A 12,133-nucleotide genomic window follows, 5' to 3' on the forward strand; every position below is an offset into this window, starting at 1 on the left:
GTTGTTATGTTATTTAATTTCTGTCTATTTATTATACGTAAAACTTCACTCGACTTCTTTGAGTCTTGATAGTACTTAAGGAAAAAATTATTAGAAATAGCCCCATCAAGTTTTCTTCCTTCAAAACTAGTACTTACCTTTTTTGAAAACGCGTTACAATAATGATTTTTCTTGGTCTATCTTGCTCGAGATTTACATAAAAATTTAACTCTTTCAAATTTATTTATTATTTTGGGCTTTCTTGAGGAAATCTCTGGTAGTTAAGATCGAGATTCTATCAAATTTTCTAAATATTATATAATTTAATTTTTCCAAATTTTATATCAAATCTTAACAAAATTAACACTGAGATTCTGTATATTTGATAGGTGAAATCTCAATCTTAAATTTTTATTTGTAAATTTTGATCTTACAAAATTTTAAAATCACAGTGCATTTGAAATCCATCTGAAAAATCATAATGGATAAATTCATTTGAAAATTAATATAATTGGGAAAACAAAAATTAGGATAAAAATTTGAAAATTAGGTAAAATTTTGATATAAGATTTGGTAGAAATAATTAAATTTGGAGAAAATTTGAAAAGATATAAGATTTGGTATAAGATTTGAAAAAAATTATATAATATTTGGAAAAATTGATAGAATCTCAATCTTAGCCCGAGATTTCACTAAGGTCCAAAACAATCAAGTTTGAAAAGGTTAATTTAAGATAATTTAACTAGTTTTCAAAAAGCATGCTAGTTTATTTTTTTATAATTCTCCTACTTAAGAGGATGTTTTCAATATTAGTGTATTGTGGCTAGGAACCCTAGTCTGAAGAACAGTCTCCATCTATCTCTCTATCTCTCCTTATTTCTCTTCACCAATCCAAATATCCAAGTCCAACTTAACATCAAATTTCCCTTTTTTTAAAAAAATAAATAATAAATAAAAAACCTTCTTAATTCTTTTTTGCATTTTTTCCATCTTAATAATGATATTCAATGAACATAGTATAACCTATTATAACCTGAACCTCCATTTCTTTATTCTATCTCCATAGAAAGTACTGTTCATGGATTCAAAGGCAAGTTTCTTCTTCTTTAAATGAAACCCTAGTTTGTTTGTTACATAAAATCATGAGAAATATAGTATATATATGTAAATAAATAATACTTTTAAGTATAACTAGTGTATATATTATTTCAGGTGGAATGTCTCCAAACAGAGCTTGAAAGGTTGAGAAAAGAGAATGAAGCTCTAAAGTTTATGCTCAGAGTTGTGAGCATCAAGAATTTGGTTTCTCAAACGGATGTTTGTTTAAGAGATCAAAGTGATGGTTTGAACCAAAGTTCGAACACAAGAGCGAGAGCCGATCTCGAAGTTCCACTCGCTCTCGCACTCGGACCTTCGTCCACGACCCAAGCATATGTTAGAACTAGCTTCAAAGACCAAGCATTGGTATGGAAATTATATAGTAGAAATTAGTAATTAAATTCTCTCTCCTTTTTTTTTTTGTGAAAAATATTTGATGGCATTGAGTTTTTTTTTTTTTTTTTTTTTAATTAAAGATGGTGAAGGATGGATATAGATGGAGAAAATATGGGCAAAAGATTACGAAGGACAATCAATCTCCTCGTGCTTATTTCAAGTGTTCTTCTCCAGGATGCCCAGTCAAAAAAAAGGTTTAAATAACATTGCTTCACAATATTTTTCACTCAAAGCTTAAATTACAAAATTCCCTAACTTATATTTTGGTTGCTAGTTTAAATTGTATCTATTGATTAGTTTTGTACTTTTATTTAGACTAAATTTTATTACTTTTTTTATTATTGAAATGTTAATTTGATATGTTTGTTTGATAAACTTGAAAAAAAAAAAAAAAAAAAAAAAAAAACCTCACTCGTTCCTCAAACATGCTAAGATTTAAGAGTCTAATGCATTTTAAAGTTCGAAGTACACGAAGTTTATTACTAATTAATAGGATCTTTCTAAAAAAATATAACAATGTAAATGTGGAGATGAGAAAGAAAAAGGTTGTCATTTTCAATTAAGAAACTAATTTAAAAGTTAAAAGTTTAGTAATTTATAGAAACATAGTTTAAAATTGAAGAAACTACGTGATTATGAAATTTGATAATGGGAAATATGGTGTTGAAATTTAGGTACAAAGAAGCTTGGAAGATAAGTCAATGGTCATAGTCACATACGATGGTCACCACAACCATCAAAATGGCTCTCCTTCTCCGCTTTCAACCTCTCGACGACGGTCTTCGTCTCTATCTTCTCCGGCGGCCGTCCGTCGTTTGCCACTTCCACTGCCGCCTTTGTCACCACCGCTTTGGGTGGAGAGCAACCGAGTTGTTCCACCAGTGTCGCTCGATCTCGATCTTACTCTTTCGAGAGACAAAACATATTAAAATAGAAGAAAGTTTCCAATTTAAAAGAACGATGGAGTGGAAAAACTCTTTACATAATTAAAAATTACTTCTAATCTTGGACTAAAAACGACTCTAATGTCGATGAAGAGTTGGGTTTTTTTCTTTTGAGATCCAATTGTAGTGTCAATTTTTTTTTTTTTTCCCATTTTAACTTTTGTCCTTGAAACTTTTAAATATGCTGTCTTTTGTCTCCAAAATTTTGGATCTTTTATCCGACTATGCGTATAATTAAAGTATATAAGCTAATTGCCTAAAAACCAAAAGTAAAAACAAAACAAAAGTATATAAATCTGTGTAGAGTCCAACTGTTCACACCAGATTTCAATCCAAGGGTAAGATATTTAACCCGTAGAAATGAATTTGATTTTATTGATTTAAAATATAAATGTTACATTCTCTATTTTTTATCCTTGGGTTCTTTCTCTCTTTTGAACTTAGTTGATCGATTTGGATCGGTCTCTAGCTTGTTGATGTGTTTGGATCGGTCTCTAGTTTGTTGATGTATTTGATTGACCTCTAGTTTGTTGATACGTTTGGATCGGCTTCTGGTTGTTGATGTGTTGGATTGGTCTCTGGTTTGTTCTGTTTGGATCGGCATGAACTTCTTGATCGATTTGGATCCACCTTTAGCTTGTTGATAGAAATAATTTCATTTGATGAGCAAACATTTTCTCGACGGATCGATGCTTAGACATGTGATTGATCGAAATTTCTCAATCAACAAATGTTCCTTTTCGACATTTATGCACATATATGGATGAGTGAATCTTGAAAAAAATGAACTTATACATATATATGGGTGGTTGAATCTTGAAAAAAATGATAGATTTTATATCAAAATATAAGTTATATGCTCTTGATTTTGACACGTCCCTATGTATCAATTTAAATAAATTATGAATTTGGTTCATAAATTTAATTTGAATTTTATATATTTGACACACATATTTGAAGTTTAGGCTCTACCTAATTCAAAACTGAATTTCTAATTGAATTTGGCTTGAAAATTTAAAAAAAAATGGATGAATTCAATTTGTGATAAAATTTGAAATATATCCCAGTATTAGAGGTTGAGTTAGAGAGTTTATCTATAATGATACATTTTTATTTAAGTCAAAATTTAAATTCTATCAAGATTTTGACTGAGATTTTGGAATCGGATTTGAATACCGTCTAGATCTCCAGGTGAGTTTAAACAAAATTTGAATTTGGAATTAAATTCGAATTAGAATCTTATCCAAATTTTGACTTGGGAGAAAATATGGAGCATCTCAAATTTGGATATGAAGCAAAATTTAAATTTTACTAAGATTTTAACACATATATTTGGCATAGAATTTCTAAAACTTGGAAAATGGCTGAAGTTTAATATGAAGATTTGGGACAAATTTTTGGACTTTACCCAGATTTGAGTTGGAGCAAAAAAGGATGGAAACCTAATTTAAAATAAAAGATTCACCCATTCAATTTAATTTTAGATTAGATCTTATCAAATTTGGATAGATATTTTCACACTCAATTTGATATGATTATTCACCAAATTTGAATTGTATTGATATGCATTGCAAGAATTTGGGTTTATCCCGACACTAGGGGTCGTCGGCAGAAGCTAAGAACACCGTTGGGACAACCTTTCCCAACGGTTTAAATGTTGTCGGCCGAACCGTCGGGGAAGCTTCATCGGGAAAACCTTTCCCGCCGGTTTGGAAGTCCTGCTGTAGGGGAAAAGAATTATCTCGACGGTTTAAATGGTACTATTAGTCCGATGGTCTTTGAACCGTCGGGAAGGGGTAATTTATCTCGACGGTGAGGGTGCCATCGGATATTTTACTTTCCCCGACGGTGACGTGGATCGTCAGGATATATCTATCGCTCGACGGTTGAGGACCGTCGGGCTATATCCTTAACCTCGACGGTCTCCAACCACCGTTGGGCGCCCGACCCCTCTAACGTTGGGAGTCCATCGGGATTTCTTTAAATAAATAAACAGATTTAAATACCTATTTAAATATGTTTATTTATTTTCTGTTTTTAGATCTGTTTTTTTTCCAAATGTCATACATGTTTGAATCTTACATATATCAATCAAACTAAAATAAGATTGCCAAAATAAAGTAAATGTTCATAACAGACTAATAATATATAGAAAACGCTTTGAATCTACAACCTTAATCCAAAAGTTTCTATAACATCCACAATTTATTAATCGGAAAAAACATTACATGATAATAAAGTACATATTAGGAGATGCACAACTCCTAAATCCAAAATAACATTAACAAAAATCTACAACCTAAATACGTTTGCCGAGAGATGCATCTTCAATAAAAATCTCCACGTACCTACAAATACCAATTTAAATAAGTTTAATGCTCAATATACTATATATCAATCTCAACTAAACAAACCAACTTATCTCAATCATAAATAGACCAAAAAACCAAGAAACCAACTAAGAACATTAATGAATTGAACTCAATCATAAACAAACCAATTTACCTAAATCATAAACAAACCAAGAAACTAGCTTACCTCAATCATAAACAAACCTACCTCAATCATAAACCTAACAAACTAACAAATCAATTCAATCATAACTTAAACTTAAACATACTTGTATTTAGGTATAAATATGCAATCAACTGAAACAAACTAACTTAGTAATAAACAAACTAACTTACACAATCAAACAAACTAACTTACACAATCAACTGAAATACCCCCTTCCCCCTCCCCCCACAAAAGTATTCTCAATCGTAATAACCAAACTAACTTACACAATCAACCGAACCAAACTAACTTACACAATCAAACTAACTTACGCACTCAAACTGAAACACCCCTCCCCACCACCCTCCAAAATTATTCTCAAATGTAATATACAAACCAATTGAAACATATATCTATATGTTTATGTTGTTACCATAACTATAAGATAACAACATATATAATCATCTAATTTAGCATAAAATGAAATTCAAACTCAACTTCAGAATATTAATTATACTTTACATAACTATACATTTATGTTGTTACCATAACTACAAGATAATAACATACATAATCTTATAGTTAAGTTTACTACGAAAGTCGAAGAGCTCATACCTAATTCAAACTATCTTTCATGAGCTGTAAGAGCCTAGCTTTCATATCCTACAATCTCAGATTGTCTTCTGGCATCTTGTTCATCCAATCTAGCCAATCTAGCTTTTAAGGATTCCGTCTCTTGTTGTTGCTCTTCTATAATTCTTGATGAAGATGCACTGGACGATAATCCCCTATATTTTTTTTTTCACTTTTTTACCCTTCGGTATCCTACCAAGGTCCACTCCTGTGCCCAATACCTGCTCGCGTATTTCTTTCTCCAATATTCGTTCAGGCCCTTCTTAGATGGAGGATTCTCTCAGCTCAACCATTTGACTCTACATCAATAATTAAGACTAATTATTGTATGACAATTGTATATGAAAAAAGTTACATTGAGGAATAAAAATATTAACAAACGTGTTATCACTCCTACAATGTGTTTGCTTAAATAAGTCCACTAGGTCCATTGTTTGACCGTCGGGTCCTCTCTGTAAAATAATTCACAAGAAAATGAGATATTAAGATGAGTGTACTTTAACCAGTTGTTAAGTATACTTTAAGCAACTTACCGTAGATTCTCTTATGCGTATAAAAGTCTTAGAACCAGTTGTATGAGTATACTTTAAGGCTAACCTATTCCTTTGATCTTTCTCTACCACTTTCTAAGAAAATGAGAAATTAAGATGAAATGAGTCATTGAAATTTAAGTAAATAAAAACAAAAAAAAAAACACAAAATTATTACTTTCCAGTGACTGGATTCAAACTTGTTGCATAGAAAGTGTCAAACCTCTATGTTGTCTTTAAGGCGATTAGGTCGGTGTGCTCGTGCCTCTTCAAGACTTGCATATTTCTTGTAGGGTATGTGTAGTTCCCTCTTTACTCTTTGAACAAATTTTTCATATGTTCATCAATGAAATCATTGACCAGTTTGTTGGTCAAGTTTAACATAAAATGATTATGAATTAAGAAAGAAAAGAAAAATAATTAGTATGGAAGTCGATGCATATATAATTTGTAAAATATAAATTGACCATCTTACCAATAATCGATCCTTAACAAGCTCTCGTGTTTCTATTGGTACCTCTCTCCATGATCCATAACGAATAGAAAAAGATTCTTGAACATTGGTACCAATAGCATTGTTAAACCTCGTTGCATTGTTGCAAGTTGGTTTCTCCTATTCAGGGTCGATCTCGATAGGGATTCTCCTAAATTGTTGAACGTATTTATCCAGATCAACATTTCGAGAGTATCCAAGTTTAGCCCTGGTAGTCGAACAACCAGACTCTGAAGAAATTATATGTCGTTAGTTTAATGAAACATTAGTTTATATAAAAATGTGGATATAAAATTACATGTATTATCTCCCATAAAAGATGATGCGCCAATATGCTCCGACTGTAAGTACTTCAGTATTTTCTCCTCATCAATATGACCTACATTGTTCCTGTGTAAACAATAATATATATGTTATACAACAATATATAAGTTATGAAATGAAAAAGAAACAATTGTGTAACCTACATGCTCATTGAGAAAATACATATTTACATGTTTATTCTGTATCATTAAGATGTTCATCGAAACTCAAACTCTTATTAGAAGATGATTGTACATCCTCTTCCTCGTCATTTTGAAGTCATCATCAACTCGTTGAATTATTCGTTCTTCTACGATTGTAGGATCAACATCAACTTTACATGAACTGATATCATTCATTGATTCATCGATTGTACAAATAATACTATTCACCACTTTTAACAACTCATGTTGGTCATTCTCACGTTCTTCTGTTCTGGCATGTCCCACACACGCTTGTTTTCGACTACTTACACCACTTTCCAATTATTACCATATTTAGGATTGTTGATGTAAAACATTTGTTTGACTTGATTGGAAAATACAAAAGGCTCGTTAACAAACCAATGACGAGTTGTATTAATTGATATATACCCCAAATCCATGTGTACTTTGTTGGTCTTTTTAGGGTTTGTATCAAACCAAGTACACTTAAACATAATTACACGTCTTTTCTTAGCATACTGAAAGTCTAATACTTCATTGACAACATCATAGAAATTATAGAGATTACCTCCACCTTCACTTTCTGAAGGCACCATGATCCCACTATTTTGCGTACTTCGACAATTATCACGCTCAATACTATGATAACATACTCCATTAACAATGCATCCACTATATGAGCGCATTTTCTGAACTTGGTCCCATCGCTAGTGAATATATGCCATCAGACATATCTCCATTTTCATGCAATGAAAGAACCCGCTAAAAAGTAATATCACCTGTCATTAGTAGTCAATTGAATTTTTATTGGTCTTTTAAACTCATACTTACATGAGATTTGAACCAATCAGGAAAGCCTTGTTGTGCCTTTTGTATAAATCATCCTGACTTTGAGCTTCATGTCGAATTAGTCTCAAATATTGCCTGTAAGTAAGTGATGTGTCTCAATTTTATATTATTTCACACTTTGTATCAAAATAATGAATTGCAATAGAATGTTCAAAACTTACGTTCGTTAAGGCTTAATTTTCGCGCAATTTTTCAAGATGTACCAATGTGCACTGCATTTCTCTTCTCTCGATAATGTCCTTACTCTTGGTGCTCCTAATGGTCACGCATTTTGTCTGAACATCGAAAATTCACCACATATTTCATCCTTTGGAAGTCTATCATTATTTCTTTCATCTCTATTGAACCTTGTCTCAATTTCAGTTATGTACAAAGAACAAAATTGCAACGATTCATTCATTATATATGCTTATATTATAGAACCCTCAGGACGTGCTTTGTTTCTTACATATTGTTTCAATGTTCGTAAGATTTTGTTCAATAGGGTACATCCAACTATAACTAACTCAACCTGCAACTCTTGTTTCATAGGGCAAATGGATTGCTAGGTGCACTATTACATCAAAAAATGCCGATGAAAATATATTTTCTAACGTACAAAGTATGATTAATGTCTCATTGTAATCGATCCAAATCCCTTATAGATATTTTTTTTGCACAAAGATCACAGAAAAATTTGCATAACTCAACGACAATAGTGGACACGTCTTTTTTCAAGTATGCTCGAACACTAATTGGAAGAAGCCTCTGAAGCAGAACATGCGAGTCGTGAGTTTTTAACCCCCATAGATTTCTATCTTTCTCACTCACACATCTTGATATATTGGATACAAACTCGTCAGGAAATTTGACTGATTTCATCCACTTACAGAATGCAACCTTGTCATTAGTAGTTAATGCGTATGCAGCGTGTGGCTTTACAACTTTGTCTCCTACTTTTTGTAAGTGTAATTCTTTCCGTATATTTAGATCTTCTAAATCCAAACGAGCATTAGTTGTATCCTTATTCTTTCCCTCGATATTTAATAATGTGCCTACCAAATTATCACAAATATTCTTTTCAATATGCATAACATCTAACTTATGTCTCAATAAAAGTTTCGACCAACATAGAAGTTGGAAAAATATACTTTTTTATTCCAATTTAAACTTCGTTTCTGTTTTTTATCATGCTTCTTTGGATGTTTGCTAAGCACGAGAAAGTTTAACAAGTTAAGATATCTTCTCCATCTATGTCAACTGGAGGAGGTCTACATTCCACTTTTCTATCAAACTGTTTGCTTTTACACCAACTGTGATTATGTAGAAGATAACGTCGATGTCCCATAAAATATTGTTTTCCTCTTAGCCTCATTGATGATGTATCCTCTTTACAAATAGGGCATGCTTGGTAACCTTTGGTACTCCATCCAGATAGGTCACCATACACAGGGAAGTCGTTAATAGTCCACAATAAGAAAGCACGTAGTTGAAAGTATTCGTTGTTAACACAATCGTAAGTGTGCACATCATCATTCCATAACTCCTTTAACTCTTCAATCAATGGCTGTAAGTAAATATAAATTTATTTTTCGGGATATTTTGGATCAGGTATAAGAAGGGAGACAATGAAATTTGTCTTTTTCATGCATTTCCAAGGTGGCAAATTGTAAGGAATGAGTACCACTGGCCACATACTATATGAAGTACTCATATTCCCGAATGGATTGAATTCATCTGAAGCTAGTCCTAAACGAACATTACGTGGGTCTGAAGCAAACTGAGGAAGCTCACGATCAAAATGCTTCCACCCTTCAGCATCAACTGAATGTCGCAATACTCCATTAGTTTCAACTTGTTTCTCTTTATACCACCTCATTTCAGGTGTAATATGCTTAGATGCAAACAATCACTTCAATCTTGATATTAAAGGAAAATGTCGTAAAATTCTATGTGAAATTTTTTTACGTTTTTCAAATTCAACTTTGTACCGAGATTCACCATATACTGGACACTATTGCAAATCGACAGATTCTTTTCAATATAGGATGCAATCGTATTTGCAAGCATGAATACACTCATAACCAAGTCCTAAGTCACATAATTTTCTTTTAGTTTTATAAAATGAACTAGGTATAAATGCTCCAACGGGAAATGCTTCTTTTAACAATTCAAGTAACAAATAAAACGACTTGTTAGTCCAATCACTAAGAAGCTTAATATGCATCAACTTCACCAAGAACAACAATGACGAGAAATTTGTACAATCAGGGTACAACTGGTTGCGTGCTTCATTCATTAAGTCTTCAAATAAGCTTGAATTGTTACTCTTTCTTGGGCATTAGTGTGCATCACATCCTTGTTTTCTTCCTCATTTACATCAGCAATTGGACACTGTACATCATTTATAATATTCAAAATTTCATTTTCTTCATCTATAACATTCATCTCTGTCGTACTTAATCCATCATCATGTATCAATTGAGATATGTGACTCTCGTATCCCCTAGCCAAGTCGACTGGGTTTCCTTGATATACCCATTAATGATAAGATGGAGAAATTCCATTAATGAATAAATGTTGTTCATCTCCATCCATCAGCTCCCACATAGCATTCATACATTTTCTGCGTGGACATCTTGTTTTTCCCGACTTATTAACATGAAGTTTGGCAACATCAAGGAATCGATATACTCCTTCTGCATACTCAGTTGATAACTTGTTCCTAATCTTAATCCACTCTTTATCCATTCTTAATAATATATGCGATAAGTTGAACCGGTATGATTTAGACAAAGTTATATTAGAACATATAGTTTCAATTTCTCACTTTCAATTTTATTTCATTTACTTCTTGTTCGTGATTTTGTATGATTAAAAGTACATTTAAGTATGATTTTAAAAGTCATTTTAACTATTTTAGAATCACTCCTAAACATATCCTTATTCCTCTTTTGATCTTATACAATTTGCTCTTATAAAAGTAGATCTAAAGGTAAAAAGGTTTAAGATGTTTTAAGATAGTTTCAAAATCCTATGTCTAGGCTATTTTCCTAGAAAAATTTTATAAAAACCAAAATTGGCCTATCCCTTTTGGTATTAGATTCAATTTTATTATGTTAATCTAGATGATCAATCTAGACTAATAACGATTAAATTTTAGGCATTTTCTGCTTACTTTAGCACATTCACATATTTGAATTCCAAAGATAAGCATGACTTATGATTAAAGAAGATAAGCATGACACATTCACATTTTCGTCTTTGTTTTATTTTAGTTTTGTTATGTGTTGAATCTTTCATATTAGTTTTATTTATGCACTGATCCAATTACAATGAAAATTCATTATATTGAATAAAAAAGGTGAGATTTTTATGGTGTTAATAACATGTCAAAATCGTAATAAAAAACTGATCAAGCCACGTTAACCAAACCATAATTAAATTGGTGTAATTGCAATGAGATTATAAATAGTAAAAGTTGTGGGTCCCACGTAATTTTCGAACACATACATATTCATGCATAATAGAGCATAACAATCAATCATCTTCAAACATGTTTAAACAAACCTATATAATTTTCAAACATGTTCATCAATCAACCTTCTTCTTCTTCCCATACATATTCAAACAAACATAATATACATATTCATTTATTTAAACTATTTATGCATAATAGAGCTAACATACATATTCAAACTATTTATGTATAATAGAGCTAACAAAATCGAAATTTAAAAAAAAAAATCCAGCGAGGGGAAAATTGGAGTTACCTATCCGGCGAGGGAGAAATCAGAGGCGACGACCGGAAGGCACTTGAGGGCGACCGGACGGCGGCGGACGAACGAAATCGAGGGGAAATCGAACGACGAAGAAGAATAGACGAACGAAATTGAGAGGGAAAGAAGAAGAATGGGGGAGAAGGCTATTTATATTAAACTTTTTCCCGACGGTTGTCTGTCAAACTGTGAGGATATAGTTGATAAGTGCCGACGGTCACCCATTCACCATCGACGGAACTTCGAACTTTCGACGGTAGTCTGACACAACCATCGATCGAAGTTCACCAAATTCTAAAAAGATTCACAATCCCGACAGTGTTCTGATACAACCATCGGCCAAATTTCACCAAATTCTCAAAAGACTCTTCGAGTCCCTGACGATTGACTGACCACCGTTGGGATATAGTTTGGAACTCTCGACGGTAGTCTGACATAACCGTCAGTCAAAGTTCACAAAATTCCATAAAGACTCACAATCTCGACGATG

At 32.3% G+C, this 12,133-nt stretch overlaps 1 protein-coding gene across 1 annotated transcript; it reads left to right on the forward strand.

The window, feature by feature from the left end:
- Positions 1–892: 892 nt before the first annotated feature.
- LOC120076430 (probable WRKY transcription factor 40) lies at positions 893–3,118 on the forward strand. The gene is made up of 4 exons (XM_039030251.1): positions 893–1,069; positions 1,192–1,443; positions 1,554–1,667; positions 2,148–3,118. The coding sequence occupies exons 1-4, from the start codon at positions 1,058–1,060 to the stop codon at positions 2,400–2,402; spliced, it is 633 nt and encodes a 210-aa protein (XP_038886179.1). The 5' UTR covers positions 893–1,057; the 3' UTR covers positions 2,403–3,118.
- The last annotated feature ends 9,015 nt before the right edge of the window (positions 3,119–12,133 follow it).

Source organism: Benincasa hispida, chromosome 4 (genome assembly GCF_009727055.1).
Source record: "Benincasa hispida cultivar B227 chromosome 4, ASM972705v1, whole genome shotgun sequence".
Classification (NCBI taxonomy): Eukaryota; Viridiplantae; Streptophyta; class Magnoliopsida; order Cucurbitales; family Cucurbitaceae; genus Benincasa; species Benincasa hispida.

Bases quoted from the DNA above. Each gene is read 5' to 3' on its own strand.
- LOC120076430 (XM_039030251.1), top strand. The intron at 1,444-1,553 runs GTATGGAAATTA...TTTTAATTAAAG, and splicing joins GCTTCAAAGACCAAGCATTG to ATGGTGAAGGATGGATATAG. The intron at 1,668-2,147 runs GTTTAAATAACA...GTTGAAATTTAG, and splicing joins GATGCCCAGTCAAAAAAAAG to GTACAAAGAAGCTTGGAAGA.